This window comes from Desmodus rotundus, chromosome 7 (assembly GCF_022682495.2).
Source record: "Desmodus rotundus isolate HL8 chromosome 7, HLdesRot8A.1, whole genome shotgun sequence".
NCBI lineage: Eukaryota > Metazoa > Chordata > Mammalia > Chiroptera > Phyllostomidae > Desmodus > Desmodus rotundus.
In genome coordinates this window covers 390,960-415,652 of record NC_071393.1, presented here as the reverse complement: position 1 = coordinate 415,652, position 24,693 = coordinate 390,960, and the positions used below count along the sequence as shown (strand labels likewise).

The 24,693-nt window shown below is 62.4% G+C and overlaps 2 protein-coding genes across 9 annotated transcripts in view; one reads left to right on the top strand and one right to left on the bottom strand.

Annotated features, from left to right (window-relative positions):
- FBRSL1 (fibrosin like 1) overlaps positions 1–15,167 on the top strand; it is a 49,465-nt gene extending 34,298 nt beyond the window's left edge. For 2 of the 8 annotated variants that reach the window (XM_053928061.2, XM_053928058.2), the window contains 15 exons: positions 6,419–6,464; positions 7,217–7,514; positions 7,595–7,803; positions 8,444–8,512; positions 8,683–8,909; positions 9,521–9,571; positions 9,754–9,849; positions 10,257–10,325; positions 10,439–10,468; positions 10,623–10,694; positions 11,561–11,693; positions 11,862–11,939; positions 12,144–12,227; positions 12,442–12,646; positions 13,682–15,167. In XM_053928061.2, coding sequence (XP_053784036.1) covers positions 6,419–6,464; positions 7,217–7,514; positions 7,595–7,803; positions 8,444–8,512; positions 8,683–8,909; positions 9,521–9,571; positions 9,754–9,849; positions 10,257–10,325; positions 10,439–10,468; positions 10,623–10,694; positions 11,561–11,693; positions 11,862–11,939; positions 12,144–12,227; positions 12,442–12,646; positions 13,682–14,522 — 2,508 coding nt within the window. In that variant the 3' untranslated portion in view covers positions 14,523–15,167. Of the gene's footprint in view, positions 1–6,418; positions 6,465–7,216; positions 7,515–7,594; positions 7,804–8,443; positions 8,608–8,682; positions 8,910–9,520; positions 9,572–9,753; positions 9,850–10,256; positions 10,326–10,438; positions 10,469–10,622; positions 10,695–11,560; positions 11,694–11,861; positions 11,940–12,143; positions 12,228–12,441; positions 12,647–13,681 lie in introns of all 8 variants that reach the window. The other 6 variants (XM_053928060.2, XM_053928059.2, XM_053928062.2 and 3 more) reach the window with 6 other exon arrangements.
- Positions 15,168–16,998: 1,831 nt separating this feature from the next.
- On the bottom strand, positions 16,999–21,830 carry LRCOL1 (leucine rich colipase like 1). Its single transcript, XM_024566651.2, has 6 exons — positions 21,648–21,830; positions 21,421–21,482; positions 20,718–20,865; positions 20,500–20,625; positions 20,277–20,399; positions 16,999–17,040 (listed from the first exon to the last, which is right to left on the bottom strand). Exons 1-6 carry the CDS (start codon positions 21,828–21,830, stop codon positions 16,999–17,001), a joined length of 684 nt encoding a protein of 227 aa, XP_024422419.2.
- Between the last annotated feature and the right edge of the window lie 2,863 nt (positions 21,831–24,693).

The following is a 24,693-nucleotide window of genomic DNA, read 5'->3' as shown; positions in this document are numbered from 1 at the left end:
GCTTGGCCCCTGGGAACCTTTGCTCTAGAGTTGGAACCGGCTCATCTCGTCACATGCTTGACACGCAGTGGACCAGAAACACATCGGCAGACAGCTGGGGTGCTCTGGGAGGACGGGTGCAGGGACTGGGGCAGCTGCACATGCAGGTTGGGCGGGAGAGCAGGGAGCTCCACAGCTCCGTGCGCTGGGTCGTCTGCGGGGACTCGCACCTGCTGGTTGCAGTCGGGGTAGGGCGGCAGAAGGATAGCCTTGGGCTCCATGCCTCCAGCCAGCTTGCTTCTCCCGCACCTGCCAGGGTCTGAGACTCCCTCTGCAGCCAGCCACAGCCCTGGAGGCTGGCATGCATGCGGGCAGGCGGGCAGGCGGACAGAACAGCCTTTTCCCTGTGAACGGGCCTGGCAGGGCGCAGCCAAGCAGCCCGTGCTGCTGGCAGGCTTGCGTTGCAGACAGCCCCTCTGCGAGACGGCGGTTGGTGTCTGACTGCTGCTTTATTGGAAAAACATGAGGTGAAAAATTACATGGGGTACATCAGGCGGCTGCTGGGCCCCAACTAGCTGCCATCTGCCCAAGTGGCCCAGCCAGCTGGCTGGCACTCTGTCCTGTTGTCTAGCCACAGCTCTCCCTCAAGGGATGTCTGTCCGTCTGGCCTCCCTGCCAGACGCCCTTCTCCCAGCGCTCGGCCTCACAGGCTCCGACCTCAGTGGCTCCTGGGCTGCGGGAACGGGGTGGGGGCGGGGGAGGCTGGACTGGATGGCAGCACAGCACAGGGCTAGACCCGGCCTCGGGCCACGCTCCCATGGCTGGCCGACCCTCCACCCTCAGAGCCTTGGCCTCCTTGCTGGACAGGGTCATGACGGTGCCTGGGACGTGCAAATGTTCCAAGCACTGGGGGCGGCTGCTGGGATGGGCTGAGCGGGGACCTGCCTCCTCTGAGAGACCCTGTCTGCTGCAGGCGCCGTTGGGACGGGGCAGCTGCCCACATTTCTCCCCTGCATCATGCGTACTCGCTCACATGCGTATGCGTTCACACATGGCACACTGCACACCTGTGTGCACACTTGGGCACACTGTTCCTCAGAAAGCCCCACGGAGCTCACGGGCCTCAAGGGCCTCTGGTGCCACGGCCTGGGTGTAAACCCCAGGGGCTCATCCTGTTCCATTTCCGGAGGCCGGGGGGGCGGATCCCTGCTGCCTCCTCATCCAGCCCACGGTGGCTGTGGGCGTCTCGGCTTCTGGCCTCATGGACCTTGCCCCCGGTGTCCGTGTCTCTGCTTTCTGAAAAGGACACGGTCTGGAGGCCAGAAGTCCCCCCCGGTCTCACTGGCCGTCCCACTGCGGCCGGGCTGCTCTCTAGGGGCCGCTCTCAGGTTCACACTTGCTGACACTAGGTCGTGCTGTCCCTCAGGGATTGTGCTGGTCCTAGGTGGCTTTGGGCAGCCCCTGCCTGAGGTACTTCCCCCTCTGCTGCCACCCGCAGACGCCCACCTGGGAGGCAGAGCTACCACCACCACAGCCGTGGGCATGCTCCCACTAGAATCCCGGGTCCCAGCTCCCGTCTTTGTCCTTTGAAGTCCAGGGACGCCCCCACACCAGACTGCCAGGGTCAGACCCCAGCCCTGCCACATGTCAGCTGCACGACCTTGGTCAGGGACGTGGGGTTGACAGTGATGTCCTCACAGGACAGGCCTGAGGGCTGAGCAGTTTCGTGGCCACAAGGTGCGCGCAGTGCCTGACCCACGGGCAGGGCTGAGTGCTTGCTGCTTTTGTGGCAGGAAGCGGCTGGGCCCTGGGAAATGGTGTGGGGCGGGGGGGCGAAGGGAGCTCCCGTGTTTGGTAAATAGCTCATACAGAACAAAGTGGCCTACAGGCCGGCACTGCGGCCTGTCTCCTCTGGTGGGAGAGTCTCTGCGTGTGTGCGTGTCCGCGTGTATTTTACCCACTAGGAGGGCGCTGGCCTGGTGTAGGGTCTGGAGCTGGTTCCCGCAGCATGGGAGCCGCAGCTGCCCTACCCCTCGGGAACAGGTCTTTGCAGGCCCTGCGCCTGGGCTCCTGGACGCCCCTCTAGAGCTGACCTGGTGCCCCCAACCCCACAGCAGCTGAGAGGTGGGCGCCTCCATCCGGGTGAACTACGTAGGTTTCCTCCCATCACTGTCTCAGGGCAGCCTAGGCGGGTGTCCGGTGCACACTCGGCCTTCCCGTGGGGCAGTGGTTCCTCCCGGGTCCGAATTTGGCTTCTGCCCACCGGCTGGCCCACGGGCTCCAGGGCTGGTCAGGGCAGCCACTCTGCCCGTGGGGTAACCACTGGTGTCTCCCACTTGGCATCCCTGCGCCAAGACGGTGAAGCTGAGGTGCAAGGAGGGCAGAGCTTACATGGGTCAGGTGGAGGGGCTCTGTCATCCTTCCACTTCCAGTACAGCTCCTTGACCTTGCTGCTTCGTGACTCAGTTTCCCCCTCAGTAAACGGGGCATAGGAGTCGTCCATACTCGTTTCTCTGAGTCGGGGAGGAGTTGGGCCCACAAAGCGTTCCCGGGCACTGCACTCCCTGACCAGGTAGCGGAGACAAGACGGCGACCGCTCGGAGCCCCAAGTGGGCAGATCCGCGCCTCGGGGCTGGATTAGTCGGGCCTGCCCGCGCCCCGCCTCCTCCCCGCCCGCCCGCGCTCACTGGCCGCTGCCTGCGCGCCCGCCAGCAGTGCGCCCTTCACCACCCGGCTCCTCGCCGCGCCCGACGGCGCTCGGGGGCCCAGAGGTCCCCGAAAGCCGCCCAGAGTGCCGAGCCGGCGCGGCGGACATGCGCGTCCCCAGCCAGAGCTCCGGCTAGGCGGGGTGCGCCGGGAGAGGGGCCATCTCGAGGGGCCCAGGCCGGCGGGGGCCCGTGCTCTGCCTCCCGCGTCCATGCCGCGGGGCTGTGGCTGTGGCTCCGGCTCCGGCCAGAGAACTAGCTCTGATCGCCGGCAGAGCGCGCCTGATTCGGGGCGCCTGCACGGTGAGTGCGAGCTGGTGGCTTCGGGGAGGGACCCAGGACTTTGGGGGCCGGGGTCCAGAGAGCAACCGCTCCCTCTAGAGTAGCGCGGGAGAGGTCCCCGGCACGGCGTTCGCCCCGTCTCGCCCCAGAGCCGGGCGCGGGAAGATCCAACGACCTGCTGGATGCGCCCCTGGGGCGCACGTGGCGACGGGCGGGCGGGGATGCTGTCGAGCAGAGCTTCCCGGGCCTCGGCTGGGGCGCTGGGGGGCCTGCGGTGGAGGCGGGGCCGGGTGTCGTGGCGGGGGGAGCGCGCCTTTGTCTTCGCCCCGCGAGGGCTGATCCTCTTGGGTTCCCGCGGCCGCCGCGCTCACCTGCCCCCGAGTTGGAGTTCTTTGTCTGGGGCGGGTCGCGGCCAGACGGGGCTGCCCCGCTGGTCCGGTCCTCGCAGACAAAGCGTTCAGTGACCACCGCCCCAGCACCGCGGGCATTATGCACCTCAGGAAACGCGCTGGTGGCCCCGACACCCTGCCCCCCTCCCCCGCACAGCCCTCACCCTGCTGCCGCACGGGGACCTCCCACCTGTACTTTGCCCTGGAGTGACCCCTTCTCCCCACCCCCAAACCGGCCAGAGGTGGCTGCCCGCTCCCACGGTCAGGTCCCCGTACATAATCCTCCGCAAGTGATTGTCACAGGTCTGGTGGCAGCTCTGGAGCTGCCACCCCCTGTGAGTCAGCTGCCCAGCTGCAGACCCTCCCCGAATAGAAAGGACTGGAGAACTGGACGCGGAGGCAAGTCCCAGCAAGTACCTGCGCTGGGAGAAGCCCCGCCCCCAGTGGGCGTGGCTGAGCCTGACCAGGTGGAAGCCCACCTGCTCCTGGCCAGGACCCCTGCCTGCGGGAAGTCGGATCCCTCCACTTCCCAGACAAAACTTTAACTGTGTCGCAGCGGGTCTGGGGGCCGGTGGGCCAGGAGAGGGGCCTGTGCCCGGAAAGCGTGCCCGGGTCTGAAGGTCGGGCTTTCCTTCCCCAGCCCATGCCGCACGGGGCTTCCCCTGACTCTCCTGGTGTCTGGGGCACTGCCTCTTGGCCCTGCGATCTGGTGCCTGCGCCAGGGTCTCGAACCAGACCAGAGATGGGCAGAGACATGCGTCCTTGGTTGAACTTGTCCTCACCCCAGGCTCTGACCAAGGGGAGTCGGGCCCCACGACACGTTTTCTGAGCGGAGCGTTCGCAGATTTCTTTTCTGCGGCCGGGACTTACTGGTTCTGTGATGCCCCGTCAGGGCAGGGAGCGAGGTCCTGCCATTGGGTGCTGTGAGACCCAATCTCACCAGCTTTCCCCCACCCCACCCACCCTGAGATCCTACAAACCAGGCGGCTGGTGGTGGGCTCAGGCCTCAGCCCCCTCCCCCCAGCACCTTCCCACCAGCCTCCCACCCAGTTCGGGCACCCTCCGGCGGTGTCTACGGCTGGGGGGCCCTGGAGGCTGCTGAGCAATTAGCTGTCCCTGCAGCCCTGAAGGGGGCGGCTCCACTGGGGGGAGGAGGCCGGCCACAGACGCCCCTGCGTGGGAGCCCACTGAGCCCGTGTGAGGAGGTGTCCCCGGGGTGGGTGAGAAGGGCACATGTGGCTTCTGTGGCTGTGGTCTGGCCGGTGGGCGCGGCCCCTGCACTGCCCACAGCCAGATGGGGGGGTGCAGCCTCTGTGTCCGGGATCCTCCCGGCTGTCAGGGGTCCCTGTCCCGGCCCGCCACCCTCTGTGTTTTCAGGACTACGTTTGCCGCTGTTTTCTTCTTGGTTTGGGTTTTGGGGACGTGGTTGCCAAGGTTACCATTCCAGCTCCACCGTGCGGGCTGCGGTGTGTGGTGTGTTGTGCGTTCACAGCTCACTCTCCACACTGATGTCAGCAGTCGAGTATGGAGCTGCTGCGACAGGAGGGGACGGCATCGGGCCCTCCTTCTGGGCAGCGAGCTCCCATCACACCCCGTCCGCCTGGGCGACCTGGCTTTCCCATCGGACTGTGCGCCCCACTGCCGGGTGTGTCCTGCGCCCGCAGCTGGGGCAGGAGCACGCCGGCCTGAAGGCCTGCCAAGTTTGACCAACGCTGCCACAGCGCCCCCAGCCCTGCGGTCAGAGGGCATCTGCGTTGCCCCAGACAGCTCCTGCACACTTTCTTCTTCGGATTTTTATTTACTGCAGTGAGACACACTTGAGGAAAGGTCCCGCCCTGAGTTGTTTCAGCGCACAGCTCGGGGCGTTCAGCACATTCACAGGTTCTCTGTGGCTGTCACTGCTCTCAGCCCCTCCCCTCCACGGGGTCACGCAGCATTTGTCCTTCTGTGGCTGCCCCGGGCCACTGAGCATTTTGTCCTCAAGACCCATCCACGCTGGAGCAGGAGTCGGAATTCCCTTCCTTTGTACGACTCAGTAAACTCCACTGTGTGGTGGATCACTTCTTAGCCATCCAGGCTTCTGTGGACACTCCGGTTTTCCACCTCCGGGCAGTTGTGGCGATGCTGCTGTGAGCGTGGGCCTGCAGACCTTTTCCAGTCCCTGTGTTCAGCTCTTTTGGGGGCACACCCAGAAGGGGGGTTGCTGAGTCAGTAACTCTTTGTGTCGCGTTCTGAGGAACTCCATGTGCTCTCCCACGGTGCTGCACCATCTTGCATTCCCACCCAGACAACACAGGGCCCCAGTTTCTCCACGGCCTCGCCACACCCACTGCTCTCTGGGTGTTGGTGGTGGCCCGCCTCGTGGGTGTGCCTTTGGTTCTTTGGTCCCCCCACCCGGACAGCCACTGCGGGTCGCTGGAGCTCCCGGAACTCCGGGACGGGCTGTCTACAGGCTCTGCGTAGAGCGGTGGTACCAGCGCTAGGAGATGCCAGGGCCGGTGACAAAAATGGTGTGACACCAATGGGGCCATGGTCGCTCAGGGCTGAGATACAGCCAGGGCTGCTGCTCTGCTGGGTGTGGCCTGAGTGTAGCTGCTCCCTTGAGCCATGGAGACCCTCCTGCTGGACATTGGGGGCCCTGCCCCACCCGCCTGCACATGGCCACCTCCCCAGGGACCTTCTCCCCCCCCCCCCCCGCCACCCTGTGGTGTGCTGTGCCCCAGATGCTCGGCAGTGCTGTGGCCACGGACCCCAGACCTCGGAGTCGGGTGGTCCAGGGAGGTGTCCTGTGGCCCTGGCTGCGGGTCAGGGGCACCCTGGACTCTGCTCCATCTTCTGCCACCTTCACTGCCAGGCCCAGCGGAGCCTAGGTCCTCAAGGCCCTGCTCCTGCCCCTCACGTGGCAGGGCCACGCTGAGCCCCCTTGTCATGGGCCCTGTGTCCCATGTGCAGCTGGGCCTGGACATGGCCAACCTCTGCATGGGGACTACGGGTCAAAAGGGAGCTGCAAAGACCTGGCCCTGGGGCAGGTGCCCGGTGCTCTGACCCTCCTCTCTCTTCCAGGTGTCTGTGGGCTCCGACAAGCTCTTTGCCCCAGCAGCTGATAGCGGTAAGTGCCTTCCGTGTCGTGGGCTCGGTTCTGGGTGCAGGGCCTCAGCAGTGAGGTGCTGTGACTGAGGAGTGTCCCGGAGAGAAGGCCTCGGGCAGCACCAAGTTGCCTGGCCTGGGCACCCACCCCCGCCGATGCTCCCAGAGTGGGGTCTCCCCCCCACGCCTGTGGAAGGGCCCCCACCTCACCACTGCACGTGTTTGTTATGTGGACGTGAAGTAGGCCAGGCCTCCTCCGTGGCCTCACTGCCCATCCTGTGGCCCTCTGTGGGCGGGCAGGGGCTCCAGCTTCCATGGTGCCCGACAGCTCTCCTGGCCACTGCTGCTCTGTGGGGTGAACGCTGGCACCTGGCTGTGCCCAGGAGGGGTGTCACCAGGCCCAGCACAGAAAAGGGGCCCCTGTGCTTAGAAGGCTCCATCCAGATGTGCCCAGACAGGACAGGAATGCAGGAAATGTCCACAGTAGTGAGCCCCACTGGCCTGATCCCCTGCAACCATAGGTGTTTGGAGGCCAGAAGCCTGGAATTACAGTCTCGGAGCCGCTCCCTCCAAAGGCTCCAGGGGTCCACCCTACAGCCTCCTCCATCTCTCGTGCTACCTACAGACCTGGGCCCTACTTGGGGCTGGGCCGCACCTTGGTCTTCCCATCTGTGGAATGGGCTCAGAGCATCCCGAGCTGCATTTACAGTGAGCAGAGCACTTCCGGGCGGCTGTGGCTGCAGCCGCCGTGCTCACCGGGGCCTCTCTGTGCAGGTGCCGCTCTGGGTGAGCAGACCGAGGCCAAGGCTGGGGCGGTGCCCAAGGTCTCGGGCTTGGAGCGCAGCCGGGAGCTGAGCACGGAGCTGCCCTTCCTGCCCTCGCTGCGCGGCCCCGCGCCCCCCACTGGCCCCACCAGCCCGCTGGTCAAGAAGGAAGCCACGGCCCTGCCCCGCCTCACCCCGCAGCCCACGCAGCCCCCGGCCCCGCTCCCGACACACGTGCCTGTCCCCCTGGGAGCCCTCCCCAGCCACGGGCACGGCCAGGCTGCACACAGCAGCCTGCACAGCCTCAGGTGGGCACCTGCGGCAGGTGGGGGTGGGCCGCGTGGGTGGGGACCTGTGGCCACAGGCACTGAGTCCCCTGTCCCTGCAGCAGGAGCGGTGGCACCAGCCTTGGGTTTGCCAAGCACGCATCCCTGTTGCCGCACGGGCCCGGCGCCCACCTCTCTACCTCACACTCGGCGCTGCGCTCCCAGGCCCAGCACCAGCACCACGCGGCGGCCATGTTCGCTGCCCCTGCGACCCTGCCTCCACCCCCGGCGCTGCCGGCCCACAGCCTGGCCGCCCCAGGACACCATGCTGGTAGGTCCCGGTGCCCTTTGCTGGGGCCAGGGTCACTGTCCCCTCCACACTGCAGGGATGGACTGGAGGCGCAGCCTCTCCTGGCCCCAGACCCGGTGCCACGTGACCCCAGAGCACCAGCAATCCCAGAAGGCGTCTTTCCCGGGGGGCGGGGTCCCACTGCCCCCGGCAGAGTGGATCCTGCCAGGGCCCCAGTTGGGCACAGGTGTGCCTGCTCCATCCTGAGCCCTGGTCAGGCAGCTGGTAGTGGGGGTGGGCTGGAGGGTGCCCAGGGCCTGCTGTATCTCTTCCTGTTCCTCTTCCTTAGTTTGCGGGGAAGGGGCCCCAGAGGAATGGGGGGGTGGCGGTCAAGGTTCTCCAGGGTGCAGGCAGGACTGAATTGCCGAGTACAGGGTTCTGAGGTGAACAGTGACCCTCCTGGCCTTCCCCCTCCCTGCTTGGTTCTGGCAGGTGCCCCTCATTCAGGATTTCTCCATGGGTCTCCTGTCCCGTTCTTTCTAAACACCTGAGTCAGCCTGGACGGGGCTGGGGGCAGCTCAGTGCCCCAGGAAGGGGCCCAGACACGGTCCGGGGGCCTGGCCAGGCAGGCCCCCCACGGCCGGTGGGTCTCAGGGCTCATGGTCTTCTCTCTTGCCTTTAGATGCCAGCCTGTTGATCTCACTCAGCCCGCCAATCATGTATTGCCAGCCTCATGCGGGGATTCTGATTGGTACTTGGTCACAGGCCCCTCTCTCACCTGCACCCTGGGGCCCGCACCTAGCGAGCAGCCACCACGGCTCGGGCTGCCGCGCCCGGGAGTGCCAGGTGACTATCCGCCTCGCCCCTCCGGGAGCCCGTGGCCGACGTGCCTCTCTGTCTCTCTCTCTTTTTCTCTTGTAGATCACGAGCTGCTCAGGCAAGAGCTGAACGCGCGTTTTCTGGTCCAGAGTGCCGAGCGGCCCGGGGCCCCGCTGGGCCCGGGGGCTCTGCTTCGGGCGGAGTTCCACCAGCACCGGCACACACACCGGCACACACACCAGCACACACACCAGCACCAACACACATTCGCCCCCTTCCCCGCGGGGCTGCCCCCGACGCCGGTGCTGCCGCCTGCCGCACCCCTGCCGGTGCGTAGGGCGGGACACGCAGCAGGCGCACACATGCTCTGCCTGCACACAGACTGGCACCGCGCCCCTGTCCGTCTGTCTGTCCAGGCCCTCCTCCTCCCAGTCCTCCTTCGGCCCCGTTCTGGGTTTGGGCGGGCGCCCCACATTCGCACACGTGTGACATGGACTTGGGGCCAGCCGTGCCCTTGTGGGGTTCCGGGGATCTTGGTTTGCAGCAGGACAGCAGGTCTGGTGGCCAAGACAGGACTGAGGGGCACGGCACGCGGCCCCTCCCATCTCCCCAGGCTACAAGGCCTCCTGTTGTGAGCTAGCCGCTCCTTGGGGTGCAGGCCACTCGTGCGCCCTGGGCTCCATGCCCCCGGCAGGGCCGCAGCCGCTTCCTGCCTCAGCTCATGAGCAGCAGGCCCAGCCAGGCGGGTGTGCACCAGCCACAAGAGCTGGAGAGGCTGTGGGGCTTCGGGGAGCCTGGGGGACAGGTGGCTTCAGACCAGAAGCCCCAGGAGGCAGGACGGCCATCCAGACCTCTGCAGGCTGGACAGGGTGGGAGGGCAGGGCCCATGGCGGGTGTTAGCATGCAGCGCGGGCCTCACGCTTCACCCTCTTCCCTCCAGTTTGACAAGTACACGCCCAAGCTGGACAGCCCCTACCTGCGACATTCCAGCGTGAGTCTCCCCGCCTTTGGCCCCCACTGATTTGTGGGGGGTCAGGCTGGGGGTTGTGGGGCAAAGGGTGGGCTGCTTCCCAGTACAGGGAGGGTGGCGGGGGGCCAGAGGGCTGGGCCAGCGTCCCCCAGGCTGGAATTTCTGGCGGGAGCCCTAGAACGCCTTCCCTCCTCCTCTTGCAGTTTTTCCCGTCCTTCCCTCCTGCCGTCCCGGGACTGCCCACCCTGCTCCCACACCCAGGCCCCTTTGGGTCCCTGCAGGGCGCTTTTCAGCCCAAGGTACCAGCTGCTCCCGGGAGGTGGGGTGGGAACAGAAGTGTCCCCAGGGATCGGGGTGGCAGCCTGCAGAGACACTGGACAGGCGCACCCCCAGGGCAGAATACCCCCACCCCCCGCCCTAGGGTCCACGATAGTCCTAGGTTGTGCATTCTCTGCTCCCTCAGCAGGGCACACAAGGTGGGGGGGACAGCACAGGGGTGAGGTCTAGAGGCAGAAGGCCCCTGAGGCTCCAGGACCAGGGACTGGGCTTCCTCAGTTCACCTTCCCTGCAGCCCAGGCCCAGCACTAGCTGGGCATCAAGAGCCCCTCCTCCCCCTGGGCTGGGGACGTGGAGGGCAGCCAGCAGCTGGCAGGGCCGGGGAGCCGGGGGCCTCCACAGCATCTCACATCCTGCCTTCCGCCCTCAGACTTCAAGCCCCATCGAGGTAACAGGCCGGGCCAGCGCTGTTCACACCCTGCTCCAGAAGGGCCCCGGGGTAGGTGACAGCTCTGCTGCGCCATCCCTCCCTCCCTGGGGGGGGTGTCCCCCGCCCCAGGCTCGGCTGCTTGCAGAGCCTGGACCTAACACTTCCTCTCCTGGCGACAACAGGTGCCTGACCCTTACCGGACAGCGGTCAGGGTGAGCGCACGTGGGTGGGAGCCTCGGAGCTGGGGAGGACTCTGGGGGCCTCCTGGGTGGGCCTGGGGTGCCCCGTGACCCCGGGAATCTGGGGGTGACAATGGGGGGATGAGGCAGCCCCACTGGCCACTGAGCTGCTGCCCACCTGTCGCAGAAGCCGGGGAGGTGGTGTGCGGCGCATGTGCAGATCGCCTGGCGGACCTTCCACCATCAGCAGCGGATGAAGGTGAGCCCGGCCGCGTCCTGCTGGCAGGGACACGGGTTCAGGACCTTGGTGTTCGCCTCGAGCCCCCTGCCTGGGCGCTGGGCAGGGCTGGGCTGTGGGGAGTCGGCGTTTGGGGAGGAGGGTCACGCCCACAGCGGGTGGGGGCCGCCAGGTCACCAGGGTGACCCAGGCTGGGGTTCGAGAGGAGCTGGCCTGGTGGGTGGGGTGGCTGTGGGCACCTATGCTGGGCCCAACCCCAGGGGCAGCCTCAACCTGCCCCACCCTCTCCCCCAGGCATCACGTGAGCTCCCTTGGGGGCCCTGAGCTCTGAACACAGGAGACCGGACGTGCTCGGGGTGCTTGCCTGCTCTCACGAGGGGCAGCAGGGTGGTGCCAGGCGCCCCGGCCATGGCGGGGGCTCCAAGAAAGGGTCCCTGAGTGACACAGAGAAGAGGCAGCCCTGGGAGACCTGGGGGCCCTCGGCCAGGGGCAGGGGGCTGAGGGGGCCCTAATGGGACCACAAGGGCGGCAGATGGCCCCCACGTTGCAGAAGGGTCCCTGACACGTTTGTACTGCCGTCGTGGTGACACACGTTATCTCCACACATGATGTCTTCATCACCTTGTGTCCCAAAGTGCTGTAAAGGCCAAGTCGACTGAGGGGTTTGTCACCAAACACCACGTGTTTCAAATGCACGTGCGGGTACGGGACCCATAGAGGGCACCGTGGAGCAGCCAGTGTTCTCCAGGGTAACACCAGGGGGCTCCAGGCACCAAGTTGCTGCTGCCAGTTCCCCTGCGGCCCAGGTCTCAGCTGCAGGCTGGGCCCCTTGCAGACAGAGGCCTGGCCTCCCGGGCAGGTGGCCTTGGACATACTCTGTCCCTCAGCAGATGCAGCTGGACCCCCATAAGCTGGAGGTGGGCGCCAAGCTGGACTTGCTGAGCAGACCCCCTGCCCCCGGCCTGCTCACTGGATTCCAGTACCCACAGGACCTGGCCCAGCCCCTCTTTGCCGGCTCAGGTAAGGCTGCCCAGTGCCACTCCCATCCTGCTGCTCCTTGGGGTTCTCCTGTGAGTGGAAGGCAGGGGTTCCCAGGGGAAGCTGGGGGCCCCCACCCTGGGGACAAACCATACTGGAGGCCCCGGTGCTCCAGGCTCCACCACCTGCCCCGCCCCCCCACCCCCTCAGGTGCTGCCCATCCGGCCACCAGCCAGTTTGGACCCTCAGCGCATCCCAGCAGTTTCCTGCCCCCTGGTCACCTGACAGGTAGGTGCCCTGAGGCCCTGTGACCTGGGAGGCTTCTGAAAACCTCAGGGCAGGGGGATGTGGGTAGGCGAGGAGGTGACCCTGAGAACCAGGACCCTTCAGACGGTAGAGTTGGCACCTGCTGGATCCTGGAACCGTCAGGGCGGGTGCCAGGGGAGCCCATCGAGAGCCACGCAAGCCCCTGAGCCCCGGCTGCTTCTGCAGACCCTTTCAGCAGACCGAGCACCTTCGGGGGCCTGGGCAGCCTGGGCAGCACCGCCTTCGGGGGCCTGGGCAGCCACACGCTGAGTAAGTGACCCTCCCGCATGCCTGCTCTGGCCCCACATGCGTGTGTGTCCCCCACCCTACACAGGCTCCCTGTCCCCCTGGACACCCCCGGGACACCCCATCAAGTGCTGGCCTGGGACCCGGGGACCCTGTGCTCCTCCCCAGCAGATGTGGTTTTTCAGGGGACCCTGGGGGGTGGTCCGGAGGCACAGCCTCACGCCCCCACCACCCCCAGCTGCAGGCAGCAGCATCTTTGCCCCTAAGGAGGGTCCCACACTGCACGGCCTGCCTAGCCCCCACGAGGCCTGGGGCCGGCTGCACCGGGCGCCGCCATCCTTCCCCACGCCACCCGCCTGGCCCAAGCCTGCAGGCGGTGAGCGGCTCTCAGCTCTGACCAACCACGACCGAGAGCTGGACAAGGGCCGGGAGGATCGGGAGCGGTGAGTGGGGCCCCGCCCTTGAGGGCTGGGGCAGGAAGGACCCCTCATGGGACTGCGGGGCTGGGCAGCAGCCAATAGGCTGAGGGTCCTACCAGGGAGGGTGGTCTTGGCACCACAGAGGGGCGTCTGGGGGAGCCTGGATCTGCAGGGCAGGGAAGCCTGTCGCTCAGCCTGGGCCCTAGGTGAGCAGAGGGTGCTGCTAAGCCACCCTGGGAGGGCACCTGCGGGGGCCCCTGGACTAGGGCTGGAGGTTGAGCTTACCTGCCCTGGGGCAGGGGAGAGGTGTCAGCAGCAGCAGTAGACCTAAGTGCTAGACCTGAGTTCCCTCGGGGAGTCATGGGCTGGCCACATGGATGGGGGTCCTGAACTCGGGACATTGCCTTTCTGGGGGTGCATAGGGCAGGCTTGAAGGAGGGCGAGGCGATCCAGTTAGCGCAGAAGGTGGGAACATGCGGCCCAGAGCCCGGGGCCGTCCTGTAGCCAGCCCTGTCCCCGCAGAGCTGAGAGCTTGGGGCCTGGGGGACGTGGAGTCGGGCAGCCCCTGACAGGTCTCAGAGAGTGGAGCAGGGGCAGCTGGGGACTCCTGAAGGGCAAGGATCTGACTCCAGGGGTCCGCCACACTCTCAGACCCAGGGGGCACCTTGTGTGGGCGCTGTGCCACAGTTAACAGGTGGAACTGTGGCCAACCCCGGCCCCTCGATGAGTACACACTCGATGAGGAGTCCAAGGACCCTCCCCCCACCCAGTCCCTTGAGTGGATTTGCTCTCCTAGCTCTCACTGACCGGTGGTCTGGGTCCCGGGCACAGCTGAGTGTTTCCGCAGCAGAGCTGGTTTCTTGAGTGTTTACAGGAGGGAGGTGTTGGGGGACCGTGCAGGCTTCTTGCTACCAGGTGCCCACCAGGAGGACCCTGAGGTCACAGTGTCGGGCGAGCGGTAGCCCCACTGCACTGAGGTGGGGACTGACGGCAGGCAGCTTAGGGGCACCTGGCACGGGCCATCTGTCCTTTGTCGAGGCTGAGTGTCTGTCCATCTAGGGACCTGGAGAAGCCACGCCTGCTGAGCCAGGCCTCGCCCGCAGCCCCCAGTGGGGGCCTTCTGCTCCGCGGCCAGGGCGAGCCCCGCGTCAAGGAGAGCCACTCTCCAGCCAAGGAGGATGGCGCCCAGCTGGCAGTGCGCCCGCAGTCCCCCTGCAGCAAAGCAGCCTTGGGCAGCAGCCTGCGCCTGGTTGGCCTCCTGAGCCGTGCCCCAGGGAAGCCACCGGAGGACGTGAAGGTCAAGGAGGAGCGTGGGGAGGACAGCAACACGCCCGAGCCCCAGGGGGATGGCCTGCACCGTGCGCCCCCCGCATCCCTGCAGCTTGCCCCGGGCCCCGTGGGCTGTGAGCGCCTGGGCTTCGCGTGGGAGCCACTGCGCAACACTTACCGTGGCCTGGAGCTGCCCCGCCGTGCCCTACCCGCCACTGCCCCCCTCGAACGCCCGGAGCGCCCTTACCGTGACCGTGAGCCTCATGACTACAGCCCCGAGCGCCTGCGGGCAGCGCGCCGTGAGGAGCTGGAGCGCGTGCGGGCTGCGCACCTGGGCACCTCCCCGCACCTGTCCACACCTGCCCTGGACGGCACTGCGCTGCTCCCCGCGCTGGGTGCCCTGCACTACCCGCGCCTCGGGCCAGCAGCCACAGTGCTGCACAACGGACTCCTGGCACGGACCCCGCCCACCAACGCTGCGCTCGGTGCGCCGCCCCCACTAGTGACCGCAGGCGGGCCGCCCACGCCTTCCGGGCCGTCACCAAGGAGCAGGACTACGCCACTTGGGGCACCGGGCGAGGCGCCCGACTACTCACCATCTCGAAATCCGCAGGAAGTAGAGGCGCGGTAGCCCTGCGGGCTGCCAGGCACGGACCCCCGTACCTGCACGCTGACCCTCCGTGTGCGCGTCCCGGAGCTGAGCACAGGCCCTGAGCCCAGGCGATGCCCCTTCTCCCGCAGCCCGAGGTGCGGGTTTCACACTCGGCCTTTCCGGGGGTGATTTTCTGTTTTCTGAGCTCAAGATCAGGCTATTGGAAGAAAATTCGAGTTTGTACACTTTTTCCCACAACTGAGAAGCGTTTATAATAGATTTGTATTTTTTTCAATTTTGTGCTCTTTAGACATTTAAAAACTTTTTCTTTTTGACTTTTAGTTCCAGTTTGCAGTTTACCAGGCTCAGATCCCGTTCCAGAGCCCCAGGGGTCTTTTTTGTCTTATTTATGGAGAAAAAAACGGTCATTTTGTCCAACACACTGTGAGGCCCCCACTCAGGCCTGGCCCTGGCCCGCCCTCGGTACTTGGAACCCAAGTCACAGACATATATTAAAATAATAATGTACAAAAGTGGTTTTTGCCTTATTATGCAGAAGTGTAACATTTTTTTTCCAGTTTTTTTTTGTAAAAAAATGGAACAAGTGTAAATAGTCTATTAATATAAACATATGATGTTACTAAGTTCTTAATCTAGGTGCACTTTATAAATGCAGTTTCTGGAGGTGGCTGTGTCTGTCTGTGTAACGCGGGCGCGGAGCCGCTTGCTGTGGGTGGGACGCAGAAGTCGGACTGCTGCACTTGACCCTTCAACGTGCACGTGCCCCGGGCGGCAGCCAGCTGGGGCTGCGGGGAGACCCTGCCGCGGCGCCCTGCTCAGGCGCTGGCCTTCGGCCTGGGCCACGTGAGCACATCCACGTGGCTGAGGGTGCCACGTCCTCAGAAACTGTCCCCGACAAGCAGTGCTTTAGAAGTGAAGAGGCTGAAGTTGATCACAAAAACCAATTGTTTGTTTTCCATGTGCCAGCCTCAGCCAGCGTCCGCCCAGTGCTGACCCCCCACTGGCCAGCACCCTGCGCCAGGCCCTTTTGGTTTTTGCTTTCGTCGCCACACAAACGTTTCTGTGTCTCCCCTCAGCACCCCCTTTTGTCTCCTGACATCCCTACCGGTGGGTCCCGCCACATCCTGTATGTCAGTGCTGTGTCCAGGGTGGGCTCTCTGATTTTTCAGCATTCTGTCCACGTGTCCCGTTGAAGAAAAATACAGCCTCGATTTTGGATGAGAAAGTGGTTGAGTGTGTTATGTGGCAGTGTGTCCTGGAAGTGGTTTCTGGTCCCCACTGGCCCACGCCCTCAAGGGCTGTTCCTGCTGGAGCCCCTTCCTCCTGGCCTTTGCCTGGCACCCCACCTGCACTCTCCTGCCGCCCCCACCCCATCGCTGCTCAGCCCTGGCTGTGGCTCCGGGTGTTGGCGCCACAGGGCACACTGCAGAGGGTGGCCTTGACCCGCTCCCCAGCTCCACACGAGCCAGGTGACCTTTTTTGGAGACACGAGTGCTCCTGGAGAGAGCGTACAGGGCAGTGAGGAGACACGGCCCACCCATGGGTGTAGTTGGAGGTGGATGCAGTTCAGGGTCTTCCCTTGACCAAGATTCAACTGGCAGTCGAGGGGGCTCACGGGAAGGAATGAAATAATCGCATTACAAGCCAAAGGACACATTTGGCCTGAACCCGTAGACACAGGGGAGTTGGCCTGCCCTTCAGCCTGTGTCCCTGGCAAGGTCCCCCAACACAGCACCGCCCACTCCAGGAGCTGTCTCTGGTCTACGCCAGTAATGCAGCACCAGCCTCCACAGACATACCATCCACCCCAGGAAGCATCTTTGAAATTAAAATGAGATTGTCAAACAAATTTGATAGCTAGCCCAGCTGCTGTGGCTCAGTGGATTGAGTGCTGGCCTGCAAACCAAAGGGTCCCCAGTTTGATTCCCAGTCAGGGCACATGCCTGGGGTACAGGCCAGGTCCCCAGTAGGGGGGTGTGAGAGACGATGTATCTGTCGCCCACCGATGCTTCTCTCTCTCCCTTCCTGCCCATCTCTAAACATAAGTAAAATCTTTTTTTAAATTTCGATAAAAGCTAAAAGATGTAATATACAAAATTTATAAGCCCTAGCTGGTGTAGGGTTGAGCGCAGGCCTGCAAACCAAAAGGTCGCTGGCTGGATTCCCATCGGGGCACAGCCTGGGTTGCGAGCCAGGTCCCCAGTAGGGGGCGCAGGAGAGGCAACCACGTTGTTTCCCTCCCTTTCCCCTCTCTTTAAAAAATAAATAAAATATTTTTTAAAATTTGTAAAATCTATTAAAAGGTAAAACTAGAGACAGTGAGGTGAAATTTGAGACGGGACGTTTCAGGGGGAAAAAAGCTAAAATGGAGCCGGGACAAGGCTGCATGTGGTTCCTCTCTGCCTGAGGGAGACGGTGACCCACGTGCCAGAGACCAGACTGAGGCTCTGAAGTGATGATACATGTCTCCCCGAAATTCCTCGAATGCGCGGTCTCAGTCCTGGTTAGCAGCAGCCAGTGCGCGAACTGCTGTTTTCTGCAGAAAAGGAGAAACGGCAGGGTGTGCAGAGGACCGGCTGACAGGTCCCCACCCCATCGCAGCAGCACCTGGGGTTCCCCGGGGCCTAAGGGACCCGCCGAGGCCCACGTTCTCCACCTGGCGGCCGACCTGGGAATCGCACTCGGCCGAGCAGGCGATTTCGTTTCTTCCCTGAAACTTTCCTTCTGCGTCCTGGGCGCTCTGGGCGCTGAGGGCGCTGCGGGAGCAGAGCTCCCTGAGTGCGGAGCTCCTTCCACCCGCAGCCCGCGTCTCACGAGCGAGGCGCAATCAAACACGTGAACTGTACGAGGTCTCAGAAGGCCCAAAGCCCGGAAATACAAGAAGGTGGGTTTTTATGTAGCTAGGGAAGTCTCGCTGAAAAAGTGAAATTTGATAAAGACTTTGGGGTGGGAGGAGCTGGTGCATTTGGGGCAGCGTGCGGCAGAGGCGGAGGCCACTGAAAAGGTCCTGAGACTGAGGATCCTGGAGGATCCAGGAGGCGGTGAGACAGGACCAGACCTTTCGGTGGGAGAGACAGACCCAGGTCGGGAGGCCTCCCCCGCCTCCGCTCTTCTCTCCCCGCAAGAGAGTAATTCAATCGAAAGACACACACGTATGGTGGAAACGAGACAGCGAGTGTACTTATGAAACACACACACGAGCACGGAGCCGCAAGCCGGTGCCCAGCTAGTCTAAATGCCCCGCATACAGAGGAGAGAAAGTTGGTAAGTTCGTTAGCAAGTGAGTTTGTTCCGTGCACTTGAGCCGAGGCTACAAGTGGGTGCTTAGCTAATCTAAGGACCCGACTCCTGGGGTGCAGGGGTTATACGCCTCAGCTGGCTTCTAGGTTCCCTTCCTCCCCCTTGGGAATAACATACAGCTACAAAGGCCTTCGTTCTCAGTTAGGAAAGACTCTTTCTGGTGAAATTGTTCCAGAGGCCCCTTTCCCCGCACCGGCTCAAGGACTCCCCTGCCTCCCGAGCTCTTTTGCTTGTGATGCTCAGGACACCCGGCCGTCCCAACAGGCCGGGCGCAGGCCGGCTGAGTTAATTGGTGACAATGTTTTGCTTTCGCTTCCAGCCTCCTGTGTTAAGTTCTTTGTTCGAGTGTGCTGGTGGCGGCCCCGCCCTAGCTGCTTCCTAACACGGGGACCATGGGGCGGAGCTGGGGCCAAGACACAGCTGGCCACACTGTGCGGAGGCCATGAAGGCCTGGCTTCCACTCTGCCGTCTCTGGACTATTCTGAGCTGAGAAGAGTGAGCACGCTTGTTTCTTTACGGCATCAGCTGAGGCTGCCTCTCAAGTGGACTCCAGCACTGTGCATTTTTTTACGTACTGTGGCCTCTGCATGCAAGCTCTCTAAGATAAGGAAACTTCGTCCAAATAGAAAAGAAACCTGATACGCACCTGAACTTGGGGTGATGTCAGTTAGGAAGGGGGCTGGATGTGAAGGTGGTGATTAAAGTCAGACTCTGGGGTCCTCCACGGACTCAGGGTAAGAGTTCTCACCTGCCTGGCTCGTTAAGCCCCAGCTCCATCTGTTCTTGCTCTTCCATTCTTAGCTCATGCTTCCATGTACCCGACATTTCCTCAGGGACCCAAGGTGGCTGCTGTACTCAGCCATCACCACTGAGTTCCAGGACGAAGAGGAGGACCCCCATCTTCCATGAAAGTACCTCCATCACTCCCTACAAAAATCTGATTATCAGAAATAGGTCACAAGTTTACCTTTATCTGCAAAGGAAGGAAGAACCAGCCTTGGCAAGTGTGGCTCAGTGGATTGAGTGCCGGCTTGCGGACCAAAGGGTCACTGGTTCAATTCCCAGTCAGAGCACATGCCTGGGTTGGGGGCCAGGTCCCCAGTAGGGGGCGCATGAGAGGAAACCACATGTTGATGTTTCTTTCCCCTCTCTTTCTCCTCCCCTTCCCCTCTCTCTGAAAACAAATAAAACCGTAAAAAAAAAAAAAAAAAAAGGGAGGAAGAACCAGTTTTACACCAGGCACATCGTAGGCCGAATACGGTGGAGTCCTGTCCAGCAAAGAAGAGAACTCACTGGGGGATGGAGGTTCAGCCTGGGGCAGCCCCACTGTCCACACTTGTAAGCAGTGTTTAGAGGGCTGCTTCAGTTTCAAATGACCGACCGGTCACTTTTACTTGCTGTGACAAGAGACACTGACGAACCTTCATTATAGAAACACCTGGGGGGGGGGGTGTGGGGGGCTGTGCGGCCTTTCTTTGCCAGGTCATGCCTGGCCGCTGGTTCGTATGGCTGCTTAGGAATCCCTGTTGCACTAGACCTGTGTGTGCCGTGCTTTTTCACGGCCTCTACATTCGCTACAGATTTCTTTTTGTCTTTATTGTCCAAGAAAATTAACGTGACAAAACACTTTCACTCGATCCGTATTTTATTGAGGCTAAGTCATTAAGTCATCGAACGAGCAGCGTGGCTCAGGTCAGCTCCTGCTCATTCAGAGGTGATGTGAGGCAGAGGGGCCGTCGGTGAGGGCCGGGCTAGTTCTTCCGCACACCGGTCCCTGTCCAGGTCACTAAAGGAAACAGCAAAAGTCAGAGAGTGCGGAGAGACAGCGCACCCGTGTGCGGGAGGACACTGCACCTTAGGAGCACCGCTCCCTGATGGACTCAGCTCGCCTGGGTCAGAGACAACAGTGGGACCCTCTGGTTGGTTGGGCCACAATTTAACCATTTCTGTGTGCTGACGGCACCAGGCAGGTCCTGAGCTGGGGGCCCAGACCCCTGTAGAGTCAGGCGGATGTAATGGACTGCACCACCAAAGCCTGTACTGACACACCCACACCCCGCACACCAGCGCGCTGTCTCCTGCTCAGCCCGTCTCTGATCCCTGTGCCCCATCTCCTTCTCCAACTGCCCTCACCTCTGTGTGCCGCCCACCCCCCCCCCGCCCCGCCCCCTGCCAATGAGGTTCAGCCAGTGGAGGGCTCCAGAAGGAGATGGGAGGTGGAAGGAGAGGCAGCTCTTGGGGAGGGTCCTCTTCCAGGCTTCCATCCCTGGGGTGGTGGCAGCCCACTATCACCTGCCCCCCAGATGCTGCCTGGTCCCGGACGCCCCTGCCCCTCACCAGATGAGTCAGCACCGTGTCCACTGGGTCCCTGACGGACCTGGAACCTCACTGTGTCCTTCTGACGCCTTGTCCACCTCCCCCACACCCACACCCACACCCCAACCCCGGCTGCGGGACCTGTCCCGCACTCACTGGCGGCAGGCACTGGGCCAGGATCCCGCTGCGGGGCGTGCAGCGCGGGGGCGTGGCCTCCGTCAGACTGAGGCAGCACTGGCTGCGGCACTCGCTGTGCTCCAAGCAGTAGTCCCGGTTGGGCTGGGGGGATGCAGGACACAGATGCCCCAGGTGTCGCAGGAGCCTGGAGCCCAGCAGGTGTCGCCCGCGGCCAACCTCCCTGCACCCCCTGCGCCCTCACCTTGCGCCAGTACAGGCACTGGAAGAAGACGGTCCGAGGCGTGCAGTAGCGGAGCGGGCTGTAGCTGTTGGTGACGCAGCAGTTGCTCCTGCAGTGCGTGTGGTCGGAGCACGAGTAGCCGTTGGGCTGCAGGGAAGACCCGGCCTCCTGCACCTGGGGGCCCTCCCAGGGGCAGGCTCCCTTTTTCTCCGCCCTCCCGCCCAAAGGCGAAGACACACCTTCCGCCAGGACAGGCACTTCTGGAAGACGGTCTGGGACGTGCAATACTTCTGCGGGTTCAGGCTGCTGGTGGCGCAGCAGTCGCTCTGGCATTCCACGTGGTCCTCACAGGGCTCCCCGATGCCCTGCAAAGTCAGGTCTGTGCACCTGCTCCCAGGGCAGCTGCAAAACCTGAGGGGCCCCTCCTGTTGTCTGCTTCCCCGGGTCCCACTAGCCTTCCAACGTCGTGCCCCTGATGACTTCTCTGGCACGTTCACAGACCAGGGAGGGTGGACGGCCAGGGGGGCAGTGGAAAGTGGGGGAGGGTAACAGTCAGCTGTGTCAGTCCTGAGCCACAGGGACAGAGGGTAAACTGAGGCACGGGGGTGGAGGAGGCTAGTGAATGGCCCAGCAGTGGGGCGGGAGGACATGTGCTACAACAGAAGCTTCCAGGAGCCAGGCCACACACCTCCCACGCGCCACGCGCTCACCACATTTTGGCAGGTGAGACACCAAGGCTCAGAGAGGGTAAGCCACCTGACCTGGTCACAGAGCCAGCAAGGAGCTACCCTCGGCCCCCAGGCCTCCCACGCAGAAGCCGCCATCATCAGCGTGGCCGCCAACTGCAGCTCTCAAAACTTTGGTCCCAGAAACTTTCACCAACTCAAAAAATCACTGGGGGCCCAAAGAACTGTGGTGGGTGTGGGTTCCCCCTGTTGGTACTCGGAGGCCAGGCCAGGAGCCAGCCTTGGGGCGGGAGGCAGGAGCACAGAGGGGGACTTGGCCTGGAGAGGGGCGGGCCCACAGTGGTGGGGCATCGAGGGAGCCGGCACAGAGCATGCAGGGTCAGGCCCCAGCAGGAAGGAGGACAGGCCGGCAGCCCAGGGACCCCGAGAGTGGGCCCAGTGTCGGGGTCTCGCCTGGTGCAGGGACACGGGTGTGGAGCTTACCTTGTGGGACATTGTTGAGGACACAGGCAGCATGCAGGGCGGCGGCAGCAGCAGCAGCAGCAGCAGCAGGTGTCTGGCAAGTGCCATGGGGCCAGCAGGCCTGTCAACGCCCAGGTGGTCGAGAAGTGTCCCCACGTCCAGGGCCACCTCCGCCCCCAAGGCACCCCTCATGGGCACCCACATCCTTTCCCTCCCTCCTCCCAATCTTTCTCTTGCAAAATGGATGTTTTTAAAATTAATAGACATGCCCTGGCTGGTGTGGCTCAGTGGACTGAGTGCTGGCCTGTGAACCAAAGGGTCGCCGGTTCAATTCCCAGTCAGAGCACATGCCTGGGTTTTGTGCCAGGTCCCCAGTAGGGGATGCGCAAGAGGCAACCTCACATGGATGTTTCTCTCCCTCTCTTTCTCCCTCCCTTCCCCTCTCTCTAAAAATAAATAAATAAAAATCTTTTAAAAAATAAAAATAAAAATAGGCATTATTTTCTAGAGCAGTGTTAGGCTTACAGAAAAATTGTGCAGAAAGCAGAGAGAGGTTCCATGTACCCCCTTCCTCCTGCCTCAGTTTCCCCTACTATTAACATCTTATGACGCCACAGTACGTTTGCTGCCATCGATGGACCGATAGGCATACAGCACTATCGCCCCAAGTCTGCAGCTGACATTAGTCACTCTGTGCTGTGCACTGTGTGGGTTTGAATGAACGTATGACAGGCACTCGTCGCTCTGGTGTCACACAGAGTAGCTTCGCTGCCCTAAACATCCTCCGTGCGAGCTCTCCGCCCCTCCCCAGGCAAACACCGATCTTTCTTCTGTCCCCAGAGCTCTGCCTTTTCTGCCCCGTCCCAGAGTCGGGAATCACAGGATGTGGCCTTTTCAGATGGGCTCCCTTCAAGGATTAATAATGTGCATTTAGGGTCCCTCTGTGTATCTTCATGGCTCAGTAGCAAATTTCTTTTTGTTGGCGAGTGGAAATGGGTTTTTGACAGCCATTTCTCCTGCGGTGACTGGGCTCTTATTAGCTTGAACAAGAGCGTATTGGCCACTGGAGGGAGCCCTCGAGTCTCCTGTGGGTCCGTGGGTAAGAGGCCTCCCTCCCGGCAGACTGCTGGCACTGACCCTGACTGGTCCACACACTGGGGCTTAGCCCCACCTTGCCTGCAGTTAGAGGAGGTGAGCATGGGAGCCCCCAGGATGCCCGAGTCTGGATCTGCCCTCAGCTCCAGGCCTGACCTGCCAACCAGCTCAAATGCATGTATTTGCTTGGTTGCTTGCTGTTCATCAAGCTGGTGTTCTGGCCTCCAACTGACCCCCCAGTTCTTTATTTCATTAAATTGAGGTGATATTCACATAACATAAAACCTACCATTTGAAAAAAAAGAAAAAGAAAAAAATTAGCACTTGAAAGTGAACAAATCAACGGCATTGAGCACACTCACAGTGCTGTGCAAGCACCACCTCTGTCCAGTTCCAGAACATTCCATCGCCCTCAGAGCCACCTGTGCCCATCAGCCTTCACGCCCCAGTTGGCCAGAACCCTGCGGGGAACAGGCCTGGCACTTCCTTCAAAGCTCCTCAGCACAGCATGTGGCTGGGTCCCACCTGGCTGGGCTGCAGGGGACGGGACAGTGGGGCACCGTGTGCACCCCACCCGAACCACGAGCCCCATGTCTGTTTCCTGCTCTGCCCTCGGGGCCCCGAGCCACCACCATCTCTGTCACCCTGGTCCACCTGTCCTCACAGTGGCCATTCTGGCCCACCTTGCCAGTGCCACCTTGGGGCTGAGCCTGGGATGTGACTTCAGGACCTCGAGTCAGACTGTTGATCCCATGGGGCCTCGGGGAGGGTAGAGCCCTTCTGGGACCCGGTTTCCCTTCCCAGGCGGTGAAGTGAGGGGTGGGCTCCTGGGGTCGCAGCGAGAATCGCAACTGGAATGGTTTTAAAGGTCACATTTGCACTGTTCTTTCTGTATTTTACCCAGGATTTGTGTTTCCTGGTCCCAACTCTTGTCACCGGCCACTGAGAAGGTCCCAGGCCCGGTTACAAACTGGGCACGTGTGCCCATCAACCAGCCCGCACGGCCGGGCGTACACTGAGCCCACGCGGGGAGCACGGCTGACAGAGGCCGAGGTGTCCACAGCGGTGGCGTCCTTTACAGCAGCCAAGGGTGGAGTGAGCCAAGTGTCCGAGGACAGGTGGGTAAGCAAAATGGGGTCGGTCCCCACGATGGAGCGTCACTCACCTTAAAAGGAAGGAAATTCTGACACGCGTCATATCGCATGGACGGACCTGGGGACTCTGTGCTGCAGGAAATGAGACAAATCCTGGAGAGAGTAAAGTGGTCAAACCCACAGAGGCAGAGTCGGAGGTGGTCACCAGGGGCTGGGGGAGGGGAGTTAGCATTTCACACGGACAGAGAGCTTCAGTTGTTGGAAGTTGAGAAGGTTCCGGAGAAGATGGTGGTGACGGCTGCCTACAGTGTGAATGTGCCTAACGCCACTGAACCATGTGCTTAGAAGCGGTCAAGGTGGTAAATTTTATATTATGTGTATTTTATCACAATAAAAAAAGTCACAAGGCCTTCTCACTGGGCCCTGAAGGTGTAGCTGCTTCTGAATTTGAACTATTGCCCAGTCACGGTCCCTGATTACTTTGAAATATTCTTCTACATATGGAGACTCTTTTCTATTTGTTTATAAATCTCTCAGATCAGTCATCTTTCCACAGTTTTTCCTTCTGACGTCAATGTCAGGTGTGATTCCTCAGCATCACAATCTGCCAAATAGAAGCTAAGGTGCCAAACTTGGGCCACACAGGTCCCCAGACCACAGCGGCCACATTTGGAGCACAAGCCCCTCCCCACCCCTTTGGGTCCTCAGACTGTCACAGGGGCGGAGAAAGGCTTGCTTAGCCTCTGGCACCTGCGAAAAAGATGTCACCACCGCAGCCCGACAGAGAAACACACCGTACGGGCGACAGCGTGAGACCAGATACCCCTGCCCCTGCCCAGTGACAGTGGCTCTACCTTTGTCCGCAGGTCCTGCCTGCT